This window comes from Mesoplodon mirus (assembly GCF_964341445.2).
Source record: "Mesoplodon mirus genome assembly, chromosome: 7".
Taxonomy (NCBI): domain Eukaryota; kingdom Metazoa; phylum Chordata; class Mammalia; order Artiodactyla; family Ziphiidae; genus Mesoplodon; species Mesoplodon mirus.
Genome location: NC_138983.1, coordinates 103,240,298 through 103,265,193, shown reverse-complemented (window position 1 = coordinate 103,265,193; position 24,896 = coordinate 103,240,298). Strand labels below are relative to the sequence as shown.

Genomic DNA, 24,896 nt, shown 5'->3' with positions numbered 1-24,896 from the left:
AGCCACGTCCTTGGAGCTGTTTGGCAGAGACTGAAACCCCCAGCAGGTGGAAGAAGTTAACTGCATGTTGCCCACAAGCACGTAGACCCCAGACCAGTTGGAACCAGAAGGCTGATGATGTTGAGTCCCCGTTACCTCACCACTGACCATTCAGAAGAATGACCGTGAGCTGATCACGCACCCTGTAACCCTCTCTTCAACATGTAGCCCCTTTCTCTTTTCCCTGTATAGTCCTCAAGCAAAACTTCAGGAGGGGAGAGTTGGTTCTTCGGGACACGAGTCCACCTCTCTTCTGGACTGCCGGCTTCCTCAATAAAGCTATCTTTCCTTTTACCCAAGAGTTGTCTCTCAGTATTGGAGTCCTGAATGATGCAAGACCTGCCTCATCTTCTGTAGTTTTCTCTACATGAAAAATAATTGAGGACTATTTTTCAGAGTTAAGAAATGTGGTTGGATAATCACAACGCCATTAAGCAACACCTCGTTGGACAGCAAAGAGGCGAAGCCGACTGGTAATGACCACACACATCCTGACTGTGAGACGACTTTCATCTTTATTGTAGTTCCCCAAAAGCTGCATCGCACGGTACTCTTGAACAATCTAAAATAACATACAAACATGCTGAGGCAAGTTAAAAAATTAGGACTGAATTCCCACAATTCAATAATGAGAACTAAAAAAATACAAATTTATGCTTACAAGAATTGGGAGGAAATACCCACTATGCTATAAGTAGAATGGAAATATGATGTAATAGATAAAATCAACAATCTCTCTTGAAAATGTGAGTAAAATTGTATATATGTGTAAATATACAACAGCTACAGTTCTCATCACAAAAGTTTGTAGTAATAAGATGTTTCAAAATGAAGACTATTTCAAAACTATTTAAAATAAATATATAAATATAAAATATAAAAATACAATAATTTTATAGGTGACATTTTCAAAATAAGCCAGTGAAACTTAAGTCATGAGTCATGACCCTGTGGCTGTAATTATATATATATATATTTTTTCCTAATTATATATTTTAATGTTATTCCCTCCTATTCTGAGCCGCTACACTCCACCTTCAAATGCTTCTAGACTGGGGCAAACAAGTGTATAAAAAATGGGACCTCCAATGTTCGTCTCAGGGGAGATGGAAATGAAATGATCTGAAAATTGAGGTGGTGCCTTCCAAAAGGGTGGAATCTGAATAAACCCTGTTTTCTTATTGTCCTGCCACAGACTCCTAGAAGCACACCCCGCTCCTAGGAGTATAACACGAAAACTGGCCTCCGCTCATTCTAGAAGATGCTGGCTTCTTCTCGATGATCTGCACAAGAGGCTTCTCCCTTCCTTCTTCACGGCTGTCGTCAGTGTCTGGATTGACCTCTTGTTGAACATCCTCATCTCTCCTGGGCTCTGTGATCTGGAAGTAAGAGAAGGAGCAAGGATGTCAGATTTCAAAGTGGCAACTGTCCAGATATAAAGGTTTTCACATTCTTAGTCAATTCTAACCAGAATTGAGACTCATTTATGATTGGAGTTTTATCTCAAATTCTCCATTCTGAACCCCAGTCCTGAACCATTCATTGTTTTCAAGTGCGATTCTTGGACTTTGGTGACCCTGACTCCAAAAACTACTGAATGCACCCAAGGTCAGGCCCAGTAATCTGCTTTATAGCCCAGACTCCAGGTGATTCTGCTCAGGGAGCTGGCATTTGGAGAAGGCTGCTTTAGTCTTAACTCACCTTGGTCCTTTGGCACCACTTAAATTCTGAACTTGGAAGCACACTACAGACATCACTGACAAGTCAACATCATGGACCAGGAGACCTGAGGCCGGATCCCTAACCCTAACCCTGCATCCTAATGTCTATGTTATTATTAAGTTTTCATTTATTTACTTATTTTCTTTCTTTTATTTTTGGCTGCATTGGGTCTCTGTTGCTGTGTGTGGGCTTTCTCTCTGTTGCTGTGTGTGGTGAGCGAGGACTACTCTCCGTTGCTTCTCCTGACGGCTTCTCTTGTTGCGGAGCACGGGCTCTAGGCGCACAGGCTGAGTAGTTGCGGCTTGCGGGCTCTAGAACGCAGGCTCAGTAGTTGTGGCTCGTGGGCTCTAGAGCGCAGGCGCAGTAGTTGTGGCGCACGGGCTTAGTTGCTCCGCGGCATGTGGGGTCTTCCCGGACCAGCGCTCAAACCTGTGTGCCCTGCATTGGCAGGCGGTTTCTTAACCACTGTGCCAACAGGGAAGTCCCTGGGTCCTAATGTTTAAATAATACTCAGCCCTAAACTTGGTTAGTGTTATGTGCTGAATGTTTGTGTCCCCCAAAATTCTTATGTTGAAATCTTAAAATCTTAACCCCTAAGGTGCTGGTATTAGGAGGTGGGGTCTTTGGGAGGTTATTAGGTCATGGGGTAGAGCCCTCATGAATGAGATTATTGCCCTTGTAAAAGAGACCGTGCTGTGTTGTTTCTAAGCAACGCGGTCTGTAGTAGGGCAGGTTGAATGGACGAAGACAGCTAGTTTGCAAGATTTAAACCAAATGTTTGCTCAATCCTCTGCCCACATCTAGAACTCTAATGTGTCAATTGTAATAAGCCACGCTGAAGATGGCATTCCTTAACCTTCAGTCGTTGTGATAAACCCCCTTGACCATAAACGTGAGGGGGAAAAGGTGAATTGTACTAGAGGAATCATTGGTCCAGAAGTGGTGAGTCAGGGGGAATAAAGAGTCACAGGTGATCTGGCCATAGGCAATTTGAAAGTAAATTTGGATGAATATAAAGCTAGTCATAATTCATCTTTTCTTATTGAACGTGTGGGCTGTTCTATCTAATATCCTGTTTGTAGACATTTACTTTGTTGTAGATAAATGCTAGAACCCATAACCCTGAGGGATGTAAGGCCAAAAATGAATGAAAAAGAGAAACTGGAAACGCAGTATATGGAAAAGAATCACCATCTCGTCAAAGCTGTTATTTGGACCCAATTGCTTTGGGTGAAATAACTTCAGTGAGACCCATGCGTCTGGGACAAACTGGTTTCCCCGAGGTCTGGTGCCCACGGGCCTCGCGGTGCTGGTGTCTGTGTGTGGCTGTCAGTCCGTGGCTGGCGCAGAGTCGGCACGTGGCTGTGTGCCTGGCTGGCCCCCTTCACAGTGTGAGAGGTGATGTGGGTCCAGCAGTGGGATTCCTCCGATTTCCTCAGTAGACAACACGTCATTCCACCCGCACCTTTGCGCACGCAGACCTACCTTTGCGCAGGCCGATGACCTCAGGCCTGCGTGGTCCTGGGGCCTCTGGGGCAAGAGGGCGCGATCTCTTCCCCACACCCAGAGCTCTGGATCAAAAGCCTGGATCTGGAAAGACAAACAGCCCCTGGCAATGAGGATGCCGCTGCCTCCCGTTGCCCCGCCTCCGGTTCTTTCTCGTCTGTCCCCAAGTCCCAAACCGAGTCCCCCATGATCCCCACCTCCTCTCCGTCCCTCCCCCTCCCCGAGACCGCCACAGCCCACCCACCTGCTCGCACTCTTCCCGAGTGACCCATGTCTTCCAGCCCATGGAACGGATGAACTGGGAACGCAGTTTGTGGAACAAGGCATGCTGCGAGCTGTTCTTTCCATAGAGGAACGAAACGATGGCCTGCTTGGGGGCCTGGTTGTTCTCTTCCATGTCGCTGGCCACATAGCTGGGGAAAGACATCAGGTTGCTGTCATCAGGACAGGAAGGGCCTCCACTTGAGATCAGCTTCCCAGAAAAGAGGCAGGCTGAGCATCCTCACACGACCCACCCAGCCCTGCCCAGCGTCACCGGGAGCCGCCCAGTCATCAAGGAGCCACTGCCAGGCAGGACCTTTGGAAGGGTGCCTCTCACACCTTGATGATGAGGACACGATCCAAAGCCCCCGTTCCCTTCAACTTGTTTTATGTGCACACACCTCTCTTCCTATGTTGTAGGTACATGTACAGTTCCTGAGGGCAGGAGCTGATCTGATCTGTTTCTGCATTCATCCCTCTCCTAGCAAATGACACATTTAGGGCTTGTTTCATATTGATGCATGAATTCAACAGCCTTTTGTGAATCTCTGTTCCCACCACCTCATATTCCCCAGCATGTAGGGTGTACTTTATAAGGTTTGTTAGATGAATGAATGAATGAATGAATGAACATTTTATCTCATGGCCAAATGCAATACTGATTACCTAGAAGTCTCACAGTAACAAACATTTGCCCAATGAAAAGAATTGTGCTGAGTGTTTTGGGAATGCATTGACATTTTGACGAGACCTGCCTTCCACATGGTGTCTAGTCTAGTGGGACCGGGGAAGGGGAAGGGGGGAGATAAGAAATGACTATAATGCAAAGCATCACATTATAATACAATTTGAACTAAAGTGCCTCTGGGATGCAGAAGTTAGGGAGATCGGGCATCGTGAAGGTTTTGGTGTTTGAACCCACTTTAAGGATAAGGTCGTTTTCTTCAGATAAATGTATGGCAAAGATACCTGGATAGAAAGCTCAATAGAAACTTAGAGGGCAGGGTATTTGGAAGGAGCAGTGAAACACAGGAATAAAGTATCAGGACGGTGTGCTGGAGATTGCAGAGAGAGTTAAATCCCAACGCAGAACTCTGGCCTTGATTTGGCATGTCATTAGCCAATGAAATTGTGTGAAGCGGTCAGACCTGTGTTTTGGAAGGATGTTCAGGCAAATAGAGCCAACTGGCTTGGGAGACTTGGAAGAAACATCAGTGGGGAGCATTTGACACCAAATCCGCGCTATGTGATACGGGCCCCGATTGTGGCATTTGTCGTGGGAATGCAGAAACGGAAGATAATCACACTTGGTGCTGATGTCGGAAGACCCAAGACCGGAGAATTCGAACCGGAAACGTCTCAAGTCTGTTACTCGGGGGCAGGATGGTGTCAGTTCTTTCTTCCTCTCCTCTTAGGAAAGTTTTGCGTTTTGCTTTGTTTCTTTCAGTGTTTTAATTGACATTAGGGTAGTTTGTTTTGACAATGAATGCTATAAAAAACAGAACATGGTTTGAAAAAGAAACCACGGTACCGTAATCCTGTCATTTTCACACCTAGAGTCAGTACAAAGGGGTTTAAAAAAATAGATGAAAGGTCAGAGCCCCACGTCTCTCCCTCTGCCCTCCCAGGGTGTTGAATATTGATGGCGGGGATGGAGCAAGGTACTCACAGAGCTATGAAGAAATGGATTCTCTGGAATTGCCAGGAGAGGAGCCCGGCCCGGCTGACATACGCTATCACCATCGACAGGAGATACTGATGGAAAGAGGGGAAAAAACGTAGGAGAGAGGTCACATCCTGGAAGAGGAGAAAGAGTGGGAGGGAGAAGGGAGCAGGGGACGAGGAATGGGTGGTGCCACTTGGAGGAGAGACCCCCGTGTGGGGTGAGCCTGATTATTTGGGGAAGGGGAGAGGACAGAAGGTCAGAGTTGGCGGCGCTCCAAGGATGGGAGGCTTTGGGATTGAGGGCGTGGACTTAGGGCCGCGGGCACAGGACGGTGTTCGATGAACCGGAGCCAAGGCGAGTCCCCAGGAGCTGAGAGGAGAGGGGACTTAGGCAGCAACCACCAAAGGGGCACTCCTGGGGCTCAGATCCCAGAGGGGACCTCGAGGCCCCTGGAGGGAAGTGTTGGCAAGGCATGAGGTTAGGAGGGGAGTGGAAACGTGGGTGTAGAAAGCACCCAGCGCGCCCACCTAGAACAGGCGCTGGAGCAGGAATCCATCTCAGTGGGTGACTTACCTTGTCAGATACTTCCAGGTTTTTGTCCCAGGCGAGGAATTTCCTAACGACGGGATCCTCTGCGAAAAAAGGGCAGATGTTGCCAGTGGGAACAGGGCTGTCGTGGGAGCATTCCAGAGCCAAGAGGGTGAACCGCGCCCCCCTGGGGAAATGCCAAGATGTGGCCCAGGGTGAAGCTGACGGAAAGAGGGGAGGGAAGACCATTCACTGTGGGAGGAAAGGGGGTGACTCCCCTTCTGGGGGGGCCGAGTGACAGGGAGTGATGCCCCTTCATCATGCATTCACGTACCTGCAGAGGGCATCAAGATCCTCTCAGCCAATGTCTCAATTGACAGTCACGTCAGGGGGTGAAGATGGCTTGTCAGCCCCTCCTCCCCCCACCCCGAACATGCCAGTAAGATTCAAAAGGCCAGTAAGAGCTAGAGTCTCGGGTACAGTTGAAACCAAGCGAACCTAATCCTGTATCATTTCTAAATCTAACCTAGTCTTGTATCATTTCTAAGTCTAACCTCATCCTGTATCTTTTATGTGTCCCCCGTATCCTGTATCCGTAGACAGTCCGCCAGGGACGGAGAGCGCACCAAGTAGCAGGGAATTCTTTTCCACTGGGAAAGTGTAGTCATGGGAAGTTTTGGTTTGTTTGTTTTTCAAGTATAGGATTGGAGGTTGCTGGGCAGGGCGGTGGGTCCTTACCAAGCATCCACTTGAAGACCTTGTGGTGCTCAGGCAGCACTGAAGACACCCGCTGTCGCTTCAGCTTCATCTTGAACCCACTCAGCGACTCCATGACCCAGGTGTCGGCCTCGTGGTGCTCAGGCAGCACTGAAGACACCCGCTGTCGCTTCAGCTTCATCTTGAGCCCACCCAGCGACTCCACGACCCAGGTGTCGGCCTCGTGGTGCTCAGGCAGCACTGAAGACACCCGCTGTTGCTTCAGCTTCATCTTGAACCCACTCAGCAACTCCACGACCCAGGTGTCCTGGGCCTCAGCGGCCGTGTTGCCCTCCACCTCCGCTCTGAACGCCACTGACCTCTTCCTCTTACAGCCGGGGCGCTGAGGCGGGGGGCTGCAACCAGCCCAGGGAGCTGACGAAGGAGAAGAGACTACAGTATGACGCTCTCGTCTTGGGAATTCAGCCACTGGTGACCACCCAACCCCACCCCGACTCCGCCTCCCCCCCGAAGCACCCCCGTGCTTTCCAGTCTCACAGACCGCTGACCTTGCCCCAAGTCATCTTTCCATCTTTCTCTGTCCACATCTACCTATCCCTCCCCTGACTCTTTTTGTCATTTGTCCAGCTTCCCGTCCTCGAAACTCTTTCTCATGGTAGATAATTTCTCCCACCAGGAATAAAAAAAAAGAACCCTCCCCTTGTTTCCTCTCTCCCCTTCTCTCATCCTTGGATCTCATCTCCTAACCCTGTTTCTTGCTCCCCAGGTGTTCCGTGTCCCCAGCTCCTGTGCTCTCCTCCCTCAATCCCTGGCTTTCTGAATGTCTCCTTTCTTTCATAGGCACCTTATGCAGGTGCTCCTTCCCGACCTCTGTACCCTTTCCTCCTTACTGGTCAAATCTCTGAAATTCCTTCTCATGCCAGCTCCCTCACCTGACGGTCCTGGGCTTTCTTCATAGACAATCAACTCCAGGGGGTACCCTGAAGAGCTGGACTGGGAATTCAGCTCCTCAGCCTGGGAAGTCGGTTGACGATTGTCCATGATGTCTCCCAGACTCTTCCCTTCCTCGAAGCCTAGACTCTGCTTTGTCCCAACTCTTCTTCTGGACTTGGGCTAAACACAAGTGGTCGTCCCTTCTCCAAGCTGCGGGGCAACTGTCAGTGGAGAGAAGCTCTGGCGAGATTCTGTTGTCTACTACTGCTGCCAAGCACCAAGGAGTCTGGTCCATCCAATCGGGAAGGTCGGAAGCCTCTGATGTCATCATCGGAGTTTGAAGGAAACCAGTTTGAAGGAAAGCACAAGTAACTGTCAGACCTATGCGTGCACTTGTCCCAGAGATCAGGGGTAAATGGTATCTCCTGCCACTGACCCAACCTCTGCCCATCCTCCAAAACCCCCCTCAAGGTATCCGGACCCCTCTTTTTTTTTGTCATAAATGGCAAAATTTTATTCTTTTTTTTTTTCTTCATCTTTATTTTTAATTTTTTTTTGCTTTATAACAAATTTAATCAGTTATACATATACATATGTTCGCATATCCCCTCCCTTTTGCGTCTCCCTCCCACCCTCCCTATCCCACCCCTCCAGGCAGTCACAAAGCACCGAGCTGATCTCCCTGTGCTATGCGGCTGCTTCCCACTAGCTATCTACCTTACGTTTGGTAGTGTATATATGTCCATGCCGCTCTTTCACTTTGTCACAGCTTACCCTTCCCCCTCCCCATATCCTCAAGTCCATTCTCTAGTAGGTCTGTGTCTTTATTCCTGTCTTACCCCTATGTTCTTCATGACATTTTTTTTCTTAAATTCCATATATATGTGTCAGCATACAGTATTTGTCTTTCTCTTTCTGACTTACTTCACTCTGTATGACAGGCTCTAGGTCCATCCACCTCATTACAAATAGCTCAATTTCGTTTCTTTTTATGGCTGAGTAATATTCCATTGTATATATGTGCCACATCTTCTTTACCCATTCATCCGATGATGGACACTTAGGTTGTTTCCATCTCCGGGCTATTGTAAATAGGGCTGCTATGAACATTTTGGTACATGTCTCTTTTTGAATTATGGTTTTCTCAGGGTATATGCCCAGTAGTGGGATTGCTGGGTCCTATGGTAGTTCTATTTGTAGTTTTTTAAGGAACCTCCATACCGCTCTCCATAGTGGCTGTACCAATTCACATTCCCACCAGCAGTGCAAGAGTGTTCCCTTTTTTCCACACCCTCTCCAGCATTTATTGTTTCTAGATTTTTTGATGATGGCCATTCTGACTGGTGTGAGATGATATCTCATTGTAGTTTTGATTTGTATTTCTCTAATGAGTAAAGATGTTGAGCATCCTTTCATGTGTTTGTTGGCAGTCTGTATATCTTCTGTGGAGAAATGTCTATTTAGGTCTTCTGCCCATTTTTGGATTGGGTTGTTTGTTTTTTTGTTATTGAGCTGCATGAGCTGCTTATAAATTTTGGAGATTAATCCTTTGTCAGTTGCTTCATTTGCAAATATTGTCTCCCATTCTGAGGGTTGTCTTTTGGTCTTGTTTATGGTTTCCTTTGCTGTGCAAAAGCTTTTAAGTTTCATTAGGTCCCATGTGTTTATTTTTGTCTTTATTTCCATTTCTCTAGGAGGTGGGTCCAAAAGGATCTTGCTGTGATTTATGTCATAGAGTGTTCTGCCTGTGTTTTCCTCTATGAGTTAGACAGTGTCTGGCCTTACCTTTAGGTCTTCAATCCATTTTGAGTTTATTTTTGTGTTATGGTGTTAGGTAGTGTTCTCATTTCATTCTTTTACAGGTAGCTGTCCAGTTTTCCCAGCGCCACTTATTGAAGAGGCTGTCTTTTCTCCATTGTATATTCTTGCCTCCTTCATCAAAGCTAAGGTGAGCATATGTGCGTGGGCTTATCTCTGGGCTTTCTATCCTGTTCCATTGATCTATATTTCTCTTCCCCAAAGTATATTTCAATAAAGGTATGTACATTGTTTGTTTAGACACAAGGCTGTCGCACACTTAACAGACTACAGTATAGTGTAAACAGAAGCTTTTCATGCACGGGTACACCAGAAATTTCATGTGACTCGCTTTATGGCGGTATTGGCTTCATTGCAGTGTTCTGGAACTGAAGCTGCAGTGTCTCTGAGCTGGGCCTGTACACCCAGAAGTGGGATTGCTGGATCATATGGAAATTTTATTTAAAAGATTTTGAGAAAACTCCATACTGTTTTCCACAGTGCCTGCACAATGTTACATTCCTGCGTACAATATGCAAGGGTTACGATTTCTCCACCACCTTGACAACTCTCATCTTTAAAAAAAAATAAAAAATTGTAGGCATTCTAACAGATGTGAGGTAGTATCTCATGATGATTTTGATTTGCATTTCCCAGATGATTAGTGACGTTGAGCACCTTTTCATGTACCTGGTGCTGTGTTACGTCTTTCTAACGCACATACACACACACAGAGGGATAGAAGGAATCTTTTGGAAGTGATGAGTATATTACCGTGATGGTGGTGATGGTATCACAGGTGTGTGCATATGTCCAAACTCATCAAGTTATATACATTAAACATGGGCTAGATTTTGTATATCAGTTCTACGTAAATAAAGCTGTAAAAGCCCAGCAACAAGTGGTGTATTTCATGAGCCAGTGAAGCCCAGGTACATCTTGTCTCCTCTCCCAGGGGTGAACCCAAGCAGCCTTTGAACTTGGCTCACTTTCTGTTTCTTTAGTTTCCCCTTCTATTACTTTTGTGTTTCTCCTTTGTTTTCAGATTCCAGCGAAGTGGTTCCCCATTTGTGGCAGCAGTGATTCTGAGTTTGGCTCTGTCGTTTGAAGACTTGATGGTCTCTAAAGGGATGAAGTTTCTACAGAACTAATCTCAGTTAGGTGAGAGGTAACAGAGGATCTAGTTTGTTAGTCTTTTCTTAGTCTTTTCTGTTTGTCTATTTGTCTACTTTGACAAGCTCAAATCAATGAAGAATCTCTTGCCCAATGGGATGAGAACGGCTCTTTAATATCTAGACTGGTGAGTGTTTATTCCTGACCCAAGTCTAAGACTTAAAACTGCAGGTAAAAGTTCCATTTCTCTGTATGTCTGTGTGTCTGTAATTCAAAAAGGTCTTCACCTCTGACAGTGCGAGTATGTAATGTTTTCCTACTTCTGGATCTATTAAAGTAGATTGTAGAGTCTGTTAAATTAAAGGGTTTCTGTCCTGATTGGCTTACAAAGATACAAATGTGCTTATAAAAATTATATATCCCTAAAATTCTCAGAGAGAAAGGAATTAGAACTTCTAATACTTTAAATGTGCTAGAAAAATATTCTTATTGAAATCAAGTCAGGGAATTCCCCAGCGGTCCAGTGGTTAGGACTCGGTGCTTTCACTGCCAGGGTCCAGGTTCAGTCCCTGGTCAGGAACCTAAGATCCAGCAAGCCCCTCGGTGCAGCCAAAAAAAAAAAAAAAATCAACTCAGAAATTTAAAGACTTCAAGTTTACATAATTTAGGTAAATCTTTGACACATGAAGCTAGTTTAATATTTTTGGTTTAATAAAAAGTTATTCGTATCTTATTTATCAGTATTAGGCATACATTTAAAACAATTCTACTTGGGTGTGTTCTTCCTAAATTTATATAGGTGTGCCCATCAACTAAGCTCATATTACTTCTACTTAATGTTTAAGGTTATGAAAAATGTAAGTTTGTGTTTAACCACATTTAGTTTTTATTCTGACAGACTTTCTTTCAACAGTAACTATGTTTTCTACTGTGTTAGCTTGTCGATAAATTCCCAGATCTTCAGTTTACGTAAACCCTTGAACTGATACTAAATTGTGTTACTTACTGGATAATCATTGGATACCGAGGTCATTTGTAAGCAAGACAGAAACCTGAGGCATTGATTACTAAGCATAATCTCAAGTTATATGCTCTTGCTGCATATGTTTACTTGTTACCTAGAGGCTCTGTCTGTGGGTGTGTTAATGAATGTGTTTGTCTCTGCCACTTGAATAAGTTGTGTAAGGGATGTTTGTGGCTGTGTAAAGTTGTGTTATGTGTGTTCATGAGCTCTGCTAGCCTGAAATGCTGATGTGTGATGGGCAGTTGTCAATCATTCACTCCTAGTTTTCTTTGTGAAATGGAAGTAACTTTGGTTCAAAGTTAGTATTAATATACTATGAATGAGACTTGACCCATAGTGATGTTATCGGCTGGAACAGAACTCAGGTTCAGCTGCTCATCGCTCAGAAGTCAGTGTTCCAGAGACAAGGGTTGGTGGAAGAAGAAAGATGCTTTATTCGGGAAGCTGGCAACCTGGGAAGATGGTGGGCTAGTGTCCCCAATACCATCTCCCAGTTGCCAATGAGAGGGAAAAGGGGTTGATAGGGAAAAGACGGGAAGTCTCTGGGCTGTGCCGGTGGGGGCTCCGTGCAGAGTAGCACAGTCAGCTCTGACCATCCTCTTGAAATTGGTCATGCAGCGGTGTGGTCAGTGTCATGTTGATTGTTTCAGGCACAGTTAATCTTCAATTCCAGTGTTGGTTTGTTCCCATTTCCTTGAGGCCAGTTCCTGGAATTGTGTAAGCCATCGGTTCAGGTCTGCTCAAGATGGAGCAGCTTGTGTCATAGCTCCAGTCTGGTCATCATACAGTTAGCTTTCTCCTCTTGTAGTGGTTTTAGTATCTGCAAAACAAGTTAGGAGTGTGTGTCTGACACTGTTACTTATGTCCTTCGGGAGGAACTAAAGATTCTGTGACTGCTGTTGTCCTAATCAGTAACTGCTTGAACCTGTTCTTTGGTGACTCAGGGGAGGCCTGGGAGACTGCAGCTATTTTACAAACAAGAGGCAGGGGACATGGAAGGGCCCTGCATGGTCCTGCTTGGTTCCAGCAACCGAGAGGTACAACTTTGTATGCAAGATAATGCGATGTAGTTTTGTTTATTAACAGGAACAAAAATCGTTTGGTCCTAAAGTAAAATGACTGATTGTTCCAGCACCAGAAAGAGGATAGTGAAGGACACAACCTGAATGAGTATAGAAAGTTGTAGGAGACGGGTAGAAAGGGAATTTTATTTGTCTGAGCCGAAGGCAGCTCAGTTTTGATGTTTATTCCAGAGATTTTCAAAAAAGAGCTTATGGTTCTCTTAGTAGCAAATATTATATTGATGCAAAGCTGGAGTTTGGTTTTCTCTCTGTACAAATGATAAATTTTTTTCATGGAGTATTGGTCTCTTTAATAAGTGGTTGGAAAAGTTGTTCTCTAAATCTGCCTAAACAGCAGAGATTCTGTATCTCACTGGAAGAGGTTTCTGCACCTAGTTCTGAATCCATCCGGCCTTATTATTTTTTTGAAAATAAATGCACAGGGACTTCCCTGGTGGCTCCTTGGTGAAGAATCCGCCCGCCAGTGCAGGGCACACTGGTTCAAGCCCTGGTCCGGGAAGATCCCACGTGCTTTTAGAAACTAGAGCACGGAAAGACTAAGGTCACGTGAAATTTGAAACGCTAAATATTGTCATAGTGTTAAGCAGTTTGAAGATTGTTGGAAGAAATTATTTGTCATTCATTCAAGCAATAAACATTTGATGAATACTTGCAAAACATAAAAAACCTCTAGAGCCCGTGAGCCACAACTACTGGAATCGACGTGCCTAGATCCCATGCTCCGGAACAAGAGAAGCCACCGCATGGAGACGCCGACGCACCGCAATGAAGAGTCGCCCCCGCTCCACTGCAACTAGAGAAAGCCCACGTGCAACAAGGAAGACCCAACGCAGACAAAAATAAATAAATATATAAATAAATGTATTGGGGGAAAAAAAGAAAGAAAATAAATGCACAACAAAATTTCTGCATTTCTGAGAAAGGTAAGCTTCCTTAAAACTGTGTTCCTTTTGGTCTGGTTTTTTTTTTTTTTTTTAAAGTCTACTGTCAGGAACTCCCTGGCACTTCAGCGGTTAGGATTCTGCGCTTCCACTGCTAGAGGCCTGTTTTCGATCCCTGATCAGGGAACTAAGATCCTGCAAGCTGCGTGGCGAGGCCGAAAAAACAGCCAAGACAAAATAATCGTCTCTTGGCTGTTAAACAAAGTCAAGGATCTTTAGTTCCTCCGCAAGGGCTATTGGGTAATATTCTGAGCCACGTCCTTGGAGCTGTTTGGCAGAGACTGAAACCCCCAGCAGGTGGAAGAAGTTAACTGCATGTTGCCCACAAGCACGTAGACCCCAGACCAGTTGGAACCAGAAGGCTGATGATGTTGAGTCCCCGTTACCTCACCACTGACCATTCAGAAGAATGACCGTGAGCTGATCACGCACCCTGTAACCCTCTCTTCAACATGTAGCCCCTTTCTCTTTTCCCTGTATAGTCCTCAAGCAAAACTTCAGGAGGGGAGAGTTGGTTCTTCGGGACACGAGTCCACCTCTCTTCTGGACTGCCGGCTTCCTCAATAAAGCTATCTTTCCTTTTACCCAAGAGTTGTCTCTCAGTATTGGAGTCCTGAATGATGCAAGACCTGCCTCATCTTCTGTAGTTTTCTCTACATGAAAAATAATTGAGGACTATTTTTCAGAGTTAAGAAATGTGGTTGGATAATCACAACGCCATTAAGCAACACCTCGTTGGACAGCAAAGAGGCGAAGCCGACTGGTAATGACCACACACATCCTGACTGTGAGACGACTTTCATCTTTATTGTAGTTCCCCAAAAGCTGCATCGCACGGTACTCTTGAACAATCTAAAATAACATACAAACATGCTGAGGCAAGTTAAAAAATTAGGACTGAATTCCCACAATTCAATAATGAGAACTAAAAAAATACAAATTTATGCTTACAAGAATTGGGAGGAAATACCCACTATGCTATAAGTAGAATGGAAATATGATGTAATAGATAAAATCAACAATCTCTCTTGAAAATGTGAGTAAAATTGTATATATGTGTAAATATACAACAGCTACAGTTCTCATCACAAAAGTTTGTAGTAATAAGATGTTTCAAAATGAAGACTATTTCAAAACTATTTAAAATAAATATATAAATATAAAATATAAAAATACAATAATTTTATAGGTGACATTTTCAAAATAAGCCAGTGAAACTTAAGTCATGAGTCATGACCCTGTGGCTGTAATTATATATATATATATTTTTTCCTAATTATATATTTTAATGTTATTCTCTCCTATTCTGAGCCGCTACACTCCACCTTCAAATGCTTCTAGACTGGGGCAAACAAGTGTATAAAAAATGGGACCTCCAATGTTCGTCTCAGGGGAGATGGAAATGAAATGATCTGAAAATTGAGGTGGTGCCTTCCAAAAGGGTGGAATCTGAATAAACCCTGTTTTCTTATTGTCCTGCCACAGACTCCTAGAAGCACACCCCGCTCCTAGGAGTATAACACGAAAACTGGCCTCCGCTCATTCTAGAAGATGCTGGCTTCTTCTCGATGATCTGCACAAGAGGCTTCTCCCTTCCTTCTTCACGGCTGTCGTCAGTGTCTGGATTGACCTCTTGTTGAACATCCTCATCTCTCCTGGGCTCTGTGATCTGGAAGTAAGAGAAGGAGCAAGGATGTCAGATTTCAAAGTGGCAACTGTCCAGATATAAAGGTTTTCACATTCTTAGTCAATTCTAACCAGAATTGAGACTCATTTATGATTGGAGTTTTATCTCAAATTCTCCATTCTGAACCCCAGTCCTGAACCATTCATTGTTTTCAAGTGCGATTCTTGGACTTTGGTGACCCTGACTCCAAAAACTACTGAATGCACCCAAGGTCAGGCCCAGTAATCTGCTTTATAGCCCAGACTCCAGGTGATTCTGCTCAGGGAGCTGGCATTTGGAGAAGGCTGCTTTAGTCTTAACTCACCTTGGTCCTTTGGCACCACTTAAATTCTGAACTTGGAAGCACACTACAGACATCACTGACAAGTCAACATCATGGACCAGGAGACCTGAGGCCGGATCCCTAACCCTAACCCTGCATCCTAATGTCTATGTTATTATTAAGTTTTCATTTATTTACTTATTTTCTTTCTTTTATTTTTGGCTGCATTGGGTCTCTGTTGCTGTGTGTGGGCTTTCTCTAGTTGTGGTGAGCGAGGACTACTCTCCGTTGCTTCTCCTGACGGCTTCTCTTGTTGCGGAGCACGGGCTCTAGGCGCACAGGCTGAGTAGTTGCGGCTTGCGGGCTCTAGAACGCAGGCTCAGTAGTTGTGGCTCGTGGGCTCTAGAGCGCAGGCGCAGTAGTTGTGGCGCACGGGCTTAGTTGCTCCGCGGCATGTGGGGTCTTCCCGGACCAGCGCTCAAACCTGTGTGCCCTGCATTGGCAGGCGGTTTCTTAACCACTGTGCCAACAGGGAAGTCCCTGGGTCCTAATGTTTAAATAATACTCAGCCCTAAACTTGGTTAGTGTTATGTGCTGAATGTTTGTGTCCCCCAAAATTCTTATGTTGAAATCTTAAAATCTTAACCCCTAAGGTGCTGGTATTAGGAGGTGGGGTCTTTGGGAGGTTATTAGGTCATGGGGTAGAGCCCTCATGAATGAGATTATTGCCCTTGTAAAAGAGACCGTGCTGTGTTGTTTCTAAGCAACGCGGTCTGTAGTAGGGCAGGTTGAATGGACGAAGACAGCTAGTTTGCAAGATTTAAACCAAATGTTTGCTCAATCCTCTGCCCACATCTAGAACTCTAATGTGTCAATTGTAATAAGCCACGCTGAAGATGGCATTCCTTAACCTTCAGTCGTTGTGATAAACCCCCTTGACCATAAACGTGAGGGGGAAAAGGTGAATTGTACTAGAGGAATCATTGGTCCAGAAGTGGTGAGTCAGGGGGAATAAAGAGTCACAGGTGATCTGGCCATAGGCAATTTGAAAGTAAATTTGGATGAATATAAAGCTAGTCATAATTCATCTTTTCTTATTGAACGTGTGGGCTGTTCTATCTAATATCCTGTTTGTAGACATTTACTTTGTTGTAGATAAATGCTAGAACCCATAACCCTGAGGGATGTAAGGCCAAAAATGAATGAAAAAGAGAAACTGGAAACGCAGTATATGGAAAAGAATCACCATCTCGTCAAAGCTGTTATTTGGACCCAATTGCTTTGGGTGAAATAACTTCAGTGAGACCCATGCGTCTGGGACAAACTGGTTTCCCCGAGGTCTGGTGCCCACGGGCCTCGCGGTGCTGGTGTCTGTGTGTGGCTGTCAGTCCGTGGCTGGCGCAGAGTCGGCACGTGGCTGTGTGCCTGGCTGGCCCCCTTCACAGTGTGAGAGGTGATGTGGGTCCAGCAGTGGGATTCCTCCGATTTCCTCAGTAGACAACACGTCATTCCACCCGCACCTTTGCGCACGCAGACCTACCTTTGCGCAGGCCGATGACCTCAGGCCTGCGTGGTCCTGGGGCCTCTGGGGCAAGAGGGCGCGATCTCTTCCCCACACCCAGAGCTCTGGATCAAAAGCCTGGATCTGGAAAGACAAACAGCCCCTGGCAATGAGGATGCCGCTGCCTCCCGTTGCCCCGCCTCCGGTTCTTTCTCGTCTGTCCCCAAGTCCCAAACCGAGTCCCCCATGATCCCCACCTCCTCTCCGTCCCTCCCCCTCCCCGAGACCGCCACAGCCCACCCACCTGCTCGCACTCTTCCCGAGTGACCCATGTCTTCCAGCCCATGGAACGGATGAACTGGGAACGCAGTTTGTGGAACAAGGCATGCTGCGAGCTGTTCTTTCCATAGAGGAACGAAACGATGGCCTGCTTGGGGGCCTGGTTGTTCTCTTCCATGTCGCTGGCCACATAGCTGGGGAAAGACATCAGGTTGCTGTCATCAGGACAGGAAGGGCCTCCACTTGAGATCAGCTTCCCAGAAAAGAGGCAGGCTGAGCATCCTCACACGACCCACCCAGCCCTGCCCAGCGTCACCGGGAGCCGCCCAGTCATCAAGGAGCCACTGCCAGGCAGGACCTTTGGAAGGGTGCCTCTCACACCTTGATGATGAGGACACGATCCAAAGCCCCCGTTCCCTTCAACTTGTTTTATGTGCACACACCTCTCTTCCTATGTTGTAGGTACATGTACAGTTCCTGAGGGCAGGAGCTGATCTGATCTGTTTCTGCATTCATCCCTCTCCTAGCAAATGACACATTTAGGGCTTGTTTCATATTGATGCATGAATTCAACAGCCTTTTGTGAATCTCTGTTCCCACCACCTCATATTCCCCAGCATGTAGGGTGTACTTTATAAGGTTTGTTAGATGAATGAATGAATGAATGAATGAACATTTTATCTCATGGCCAAATGCAATACTGATTACCTAGAAGTCTCACAGTAACAAACATTTGCCCAATGAAAAGAATTGTGCTGAGTGTTTTGGGAATGCATTGACATTTTGACGAGACCTGCCTTCCACATGGTGTCTAGTCTAGTGGGACCGGGGAAGGGGAAGGGGGGAGATAAGAAATGACTATAATGCAAAGCATCACATTATAATACAATTTGAACTAAAGTGCCTCTGGGATGCAGAAGTTAGGGAGATCGGGCATCGTGAAGGTTTTGGTGTTTGAACCCACTTTAAGGATAAGGTCGTTTTCTTCAGATAAATGTATGGCAAAGATACCTGGATAGAAAGCTCAATAGAAACTTAGAGGGCAGGGTATTTGGAAGGAGCAGTGAAACACAGGAATAAAGTATCAGGACGGTGTGCTGGAGATTGCAGAGAGAGTTAAATCCCAACGCAGAACTCTGGCCTTGATTTGGCATGTCATTAGCCAATGAAATTGTGTGAAGCGGTCAGACCTGTGTTTTGGAAGGATGTTCAGGCAAATAGAGCCAACTGGCTTGGGAGACTTGGAAGAAACATCAGTGGGGAGCATTTGACACCAAATCCGCGCTATGTGATACGGGCCCCGATTGTGGCATTTGTCGTGGGAATGCAGAAACGGAAGATAATCACACTTGGTGCTGATGTCGGAAGACCCAAGACCGGAGAATTCGAACCGGAAACGTCTCAAGTCTGTTACTCGGGGGCAGGATGGTGTCAGTTCTTTCTTCCTCTCCTCTTAGGAAAGTTTTGCGTTTTGCTTTGTTTCTTTCAGTGTTTTAATTGACATTAGGGTAGTTTGTTTTGACAATGAATGCTATAAAAAACAGAACATGGTTTGAAAAAGAAACCACGGTACCGTAATCCTGTCATTTTCACACCTAGAGTCAGTACAAAGGGGTTTAAAAAAATAGATGAAAGGTCAGAGCCCCACGTCTCTCCCTCTGCCCTCCCAGGGTGTTGAATATTGATGGCGGGGATGGAGCAAGGTACTCACAGAGCTATGAAGAAATGGATTCTCTGGAATTGCCAGGAGAGGAGCCCGGCCCGGCTGACATACGCTATCACCATCGACAGGAGATACTGATGGAAAGAGGGGAAAAAACGTAGGAGAGAGGTCACATCCTGGAAGAGGAGAAAGAGTGGGAGGGAGAAGGGAGCAGGGGACGAGGAATGGGTGGTGCCACTTGGAGGAGAGACCCCCGTGTGGGGTGAGCCTGATTATTTGGGGAAGGGGAGAGGACAGAAGGTCAGAGTTGGCGGCGCTCCAAGGATGGGAGGCTTTGGGATTGAGGGCGTGGACTTAGGGCCGCGGGCACAGGACGGTGTTCGATGAACCGGAGCCAAGGCGAGTCCCCAGGAGCTGAGAGGAGAGGGGACTTAGGCAGCAACCACCAAAGGGGCACTCCTGGGGCTCAGATCCCAGAGGGGACCTCGAGGCCCCTGGAGGGAAGTGTTGGCAAGGCATGAGGTTAGGAGGGGAGTGGAAACGTGGGTGTAGAAAGCACCCAGCGCGCCCACCTAGAACAGGCGCTGGAGCAGGAATCCATCTCAGTGGGTGACTTACCTTGTCAGATACTTCCAGGTTTTTGTCCCAGGCGAGGAATTTCCTAACGACGGGATCCTCTGCGAAAAAAGGGCAGATGTTGCCAGTGGGAACAGGGCTGTCGTGGGAGCATTCCAGAGCCAAGAGGGTGAACCGCGCCCCCCTGGGGAAATGCCAAGATGTGGCCCAGGGTGAAGCTGACGGAAAGAGGGGAGGGAAGACCATTCACTGTGGGAGGAAAGGGGGTGACTCCCCTTCTGGGGGGGCCGAGTGACAGGGAGTGATGCCCCTTCATCATGCATTCACGTACCTGCAGAGGGCATCAAGATCCTCTCAGCCAATGTCTCAATTGACAGTCACGTCAGGGGGTGAAGATGGCTTGTCAGCCCCTCCTCCCCCCACCCCGAACATGCCAGTAAGATTCAAAAGGCCAGTAAGAGCTAGAGTCTCGGGTACAGTTGAAACCAAGCGAACCTAATCCTGTATCATTTCTAAATCTAACCTAGTCTTGTATCATTTCTAAGTCTAACCTCATCCTGTATCTTTTATGTGTCCCCCGTATCCTGTATCCGTAGACAGTCCGCCAGGGACGGAGAGCGCACCAAGTAGCAGGGAATTCTTTTCCACTGGGAAAGTGTAGTCATGGGAAGTTTTGGTTTGTTTGTTTTTCAAGTATAGGATTGGAGGTTGCTGGGCAGGGCGGTGGGTCCTTACCAAGCATCCACTTGAAGACCTTGTGGTGCTCAGGCAGCACTGAAGACACCCGCTGTCGCTTCAGCTTCATCTTGAACCCACTCAGCGACTCCATGACCCAGGTGTCGGCCTCGTGGTGCTCAGGCAGCACTGAAGACACCCGCTGTCGCTTCAGCTTCATCTTGAGCCCACCCAGCGACTCCACGACCCAGGTGTCGGCCTCGTGGTGCTCAGGCAGCACTGAAGACACCCGCTGTTGCTTCAGCTTCATCTTGAACCCACTCAGCAACTCCACGACCCAGGTGTCCTGGGCCTCAGCGGCCGTGTTGCCCTCCACCTCCGCTCTGAACGCCACTGACCTCTTCCTCTTACAGCCGGGGCGCTGAGGCGGGGGGCTGCAACCAGCCCAGGGAGCTGACGAAGGAGAAGAGACTACAGTATGACGCTCTCGTCTTGGGAATTCAGCCACTGGTGACCACCCAACCCCACCCCGACTCCGCCTCCCCCCCGAAGCACCCCCGTGCTTTCCAGTCTCACAGACCGCTGACCTTGCCCCAAGTCATCTTTCCATCTTTCTCTGTCCACATCTACCTATCCCTCCCCTGACTCTTTTTGTCATTTGTCCAGCTTCCCGTCCTCGAAACTCTTTCTCATGGTAGATAATTTCTCCCACCAGGAATAAAAAAAAAGAACCCTCCCCTTGTTTCCTCTCTCCCCTTCTCTCATCCTTGGATCTCATCTCCTAACCCTGTTTCTTGCTCCCCAGGTGTTCCGTGTCCCCAGCTCCTGTGCTCTCCTCCCTCAATCCCTGGCTTTCTGAATGTCTCCTTTCTTTCATAGGCACCTTATGCAGGTGCTCCTTCCCGACCTCTGTACCCTTTCCTCCTTACTGGTCAAATCTCTGAAATTCCTTCTCATGCCAGCTCCCTCACCTGACGGTCCTGGGCTTTCTTCATAGACAGTCAACTCCAGGGGGTACCCTGAAGAGCTGGACTGGGAATTCAGCTCCTCAGCCTGGGAAGTCGGTTGACGATTGTCCATGATGTCTCCCAGACTCTTCCCTTCCTCGAAGCCTAGACTCTGCTTTGTCCCAACTCTTCTTCTGGACTTGGGCTAAACACAAGTGGTCGTCCCTTCTCCAAGCTGCGGGGCAACTGTCAGTGGAGAGAAGCTCTGGCGAGATTCTGTTGTCTACTACTGCTGCCAAGCACCAAGGAGTCTGGTCCATCCAATCGGGAAGGTCGGAAGCCTCTGATGTCATCATCGGAGTTTGAAGGAAACCAGTTTGAAGGAAAGCACAAGTAACTGTCAGACCTATGCGTGCACTTGTCCCAGAGATCAGGGGTAAATGGTATCTCCTGCCACTGACCCAACCTCTGCCCATCCTCCAAAACCCCCCTCAAGGTATCCGGACCCCTCTTTTTTTTTGTCATAAATGGCAAAATTTTATTCTTTTTTTTTTTCTTCATCTTTATTTTTAATTTTTTTTTGCTTTATAACAAATTTAATCAGTTATACATATACATATGTTCGCATATCCCCTCCCTTTTGCGTCTCCCTCCCACCCTCCCTATCCCACCCCTCCAGGCAGTCACAAAGCACCGAGCTGATCTCCCTGTGCTATGCGGCTGCTTCCCACTAGCTATCTACCTTACGTTTGGTAGTGTATATATGTCCATGCCGCTCTTTCACTTTGTCACAGCTTACCCTTCCCCCTCCCCATATCCTCAAGTCCATTCTCTAGTAGGTCTGTGTCTTTATTCCTGTCTTACCCCTATGTTCTTCATGACATTTTTTTTCTTAAATTCCATATATATGTGTCAGCATACAGTATTTGTCTTTCTCTTTCTGACTTACTTCACTCTGTATGACAGGCTCTAGGTCCATCCACCTCATTACAAATAGCTCAATTTCGTTTCTTTTTATGGCTGAGTAATATTCCATTGTATATATGTGCCACATCTTCTTTACCCATTCATCCGATGATGGACACTTAGGTTGTTTCCATCTCCGGGCTATTGTAAATAGGGCTGCTATGAACATTTTGGTACATGTCTCTTTTTGAATTATGGTTTTCTCAGGGTATATGCCCAGTAGTGGGATTGCTGGGTCCTATGGTAGTTCTATTTGTAGTTTTTTAAGGAACCTCCATACCGCTCTCCATAGTGGCTGTACCAATTCACATTCCCACCAGCAGTGCAAGAGTGTTCCCTTTTTTCCACACCCTCTCCAGCATTTATTGTTTCTAGATTTTTTGATGATGGCCATTCTGACTGGTGTGAGATGATATCTCATTGTAGTTTTGATTTGTATTTCTCTAATGAGTAAAGATGTTGAGCATCCTTTCATGTGTTTGTTGGCAGTCTGTATATCTTCTGTGGAGAAATGTCTATTTAGGTCTTCTGCCCATTTTTGGATTGGGTTGTTTGTTTTTTTGTTATTGAGCTGCATGAGCTGCTTATAAATTTTGGAGATTAATCCTTTGTCAGTTGCTTCATTTGCAAATATTGTCTCCCATTCTGAGGGTTGTCTTTTGGTCTTGTTTATGGTTTCCTTTGCTGTGCAAAAGCTTTTAAGTTTCATTAGGTCCCATGTGTTTATTTTTGTCTTTATTTCCATTTCTCTAGGAGGTGGGTCCAAAAGGATCTTGCTGTGATTTATGTCATAGAGTGTTCTGCCTGTGTTTTCCTCTATGAGTTAGACAGTGTCTGGCCTTACCTTTAGGTCTTCAATCCATTTTGAGTTTATTTTTGTGTTATGGTGTTAGGTAGTGTTCTCATTTCATTCTTTTACAGGTAGCTGTCCAGTTTTCCCAGCGCCACTTATTGAAGAGGCTGTCTTTTCTCCATTGTATATTCTTGCCTCCTTCATCAAAGCTAAGGTGAGCATATGTGCGTGGGCTTATCTCTGGGCTTTCTATCCTGTTCCATTGATCTATATTTCTCTTCCCCAAAGTATATTTCAATAAAGGTATGTACATTGTTTGTTTAGACACAAGGCTGTCGCACACTTAACAGACTACAGTATAGTGTAAACAGAAGCTTTTCATGCACGGGTACACCAGAAATTTCATGTGACTCGCTTTATGGCGGTATTGGCTTCATTGCAGTGTTCTGGAACTGAAGCTGCAGTGTCTCTGAGCTGGGCCTGTACACCCAGAAGTGGGATTGCTGGATCATATGGAAATTTTATTTAAAAGATTTTGAGAAAACTCCATACTGTTTTCCACAGTGCCTGCACAATGTTACATTCCTGCGTACAATATGCAAGGGTTACGATTTCTCCACCACCTTGACAACTCTCATCTTTAAAAAAAAATAAAAAATTGTAGGCATTCTAACAGATGTGAGGTAGTATCTCATGATGATTTTGATTTGCATTTCCCAGATGATTAGTGACGTTGAGCACCTTTTCATGTACCTGGTGCTGTGTTACGTCTTTCTAACGCACATACACACACACAGAGGGATAGAAGGAATCTTTTGGAAGTGATGAGTATATTACCGTGATGGTGGTGATGGTATCACAGGTGTGTGCATATGTCCAAACTCATCAAGTTATATACATTAAACATGGGCTAGATTTTGTATATCAGTTCTACGTAAATAAAGCTGTAAAAGCCCAGCAACAAGTGGTGTATTTCATGAGCCAGTGAAGCCCAGGTACATCTTGTCTCCTCTCCCAGGGGTGAACCCAAGCAGCCTTTGAACTTGGCTCACTTTCTGTTTCTTTAGTTTCCCCTTCTATTACTTTTGTGTTTCTCCTTTGTTTTCAGATTCCAGCGAAGTGGTTCCCCATTTGTGGCAGCAGTGATTCTGAGTTTGGCTCTGTCGTTTGAAGACTTGATGGTCTCTAAAGGGATGAAGTTTCTACAGAACTAATCTCAGTTAGGTGAGAGGTAACAGAGGATCTAGTTTGTTAGTCTTTTCTTAGTCTTTTCTGTTTGTCTATTTGTCTACTTTGACAAGCTCAAATCAATGAAGAATCTCTTGCCCAATGGGATGAGAACGGCTCTTTAATATCTAGACTGGTGAGTGTTTATTCCTGACCCAAGTCTAAGACTTAAAACTGCAGGTAAAAGTTCCATTTCTCTGTATGTCTGTGTGTCTGTAATTCAAAAAGGTCTTCACCTCTGACAGTGCGAGTATGTAATGTTTTCCTACTTCTGGATCTATTAAAGTAGATTGTAGAGTCTGTTAAATTAAAGGGTTTCTGTCCTGATTGGCTTACAAAGATACAAATGTGCTTATAAAAATTATATATCCCTAAAATTCTCAGAGAGAAAGGAATTAGAACTTCTAATACTTTAAATGTGCTAGAAAAATATTCTTATTGAAATCAAGTCAGGGAATTCCCCAGCGGTCCAGTGGTTAGGACTCGGTGCTTTCACTGCCAGGGTCCAGGTTCAGTCCCTGGTCAGGAACCTAAGATCCAGCAAGCCCCTCGGTGCAGCCAAAAAAAAAAAAAAAATCAACTCAGAAATTTAAAGACTTCAAGTTTACATAATTTAGGTAAATCTTTGACACATGAAGCTAGTTTAATATTTTTGGTTTAATAAAAAGTTATTCGTATCTTATTTATCAGTATTAGGCATACATTTAAAACAATTCTACTTGGGTGTGTTCTTCCTAAATTTATATAGGTGTGCCCATCAACTAAGCTCATATTACTTCTACTTAATGTTTAAGGTTATGAAAAATGTAAGTTTGTGTTTAACCACATTTAGTTTTTATTCTGACAGACTTTCTTTCAACAGTAACTATGTTTTCTACTGTGTTAGCTTGTCGATAAATTCCCAGATCTTCAGTTTACGTAAACCCTTGAACTGATACTAAATTGTGTTACTTACTGGATAATCATTGGATACCGAGGTCATTTGTAAGCA

The 24,896-nt window shown here is 45.6% G+C and overlaps 3 protein-coding genes across 3 annotated transcripts in view; 1 reads left to right on the top strand and 2 right to left on the bottom strand.

Moving 5' to 3' along the window:
• Positions 1-24,896, top strand: part of LOC309808921 (forkhead-associated domain-containing protein 1-like) — a gene marked incomplete at its 3' end in the record, with an annotated part of 289,187 nt that overhangs the window by 95,513 nt on the left and 168,778 nt on the right. The window lies entirely within an intron of this gene.
• On the bottom strand, positions 1,021-7,480 carry LOC309808116 (speedy protein E4-like; the record flags this gene model as incomplete). The annotated part of the gene is made up of 5 exons (XM_082628115.1): positions 1,021-3,680; positions 5,198-5,283; positions 5,768-5,826; positions 6,542-6,853; positions 7,372-7,480. The coding sequence occupies 5 exons, from the start codon at positions 7,478-7,480 to the stop codon at positions 3,338-3,340; spliced, it is 909 nt and encodes a 302-aa protein (XP_082484241.1). The 3' UTR covers positions 1,021-3,337.
• On the bottom strand, positions 14,697-21,052 carry LOC309808115 (speedy protein E4-like; the record flags this gene model as incomplete). The annotated part of the gene is made up of 5 exons (XM_082628114.1): positions 14,697-17,252; positions 18,770-18,855; positions 19,340-19,398; positions 20,114-20,425; positions 20,944-21,052. 5 exons carry the CDS (start codon positions 21,050-21,052, stop codon positions 16,910-16,912), a joined length of 909 nt encoding a protein of 302 aa, XP_082484240.1. The 3' UTR covers positions 14,697-16,909.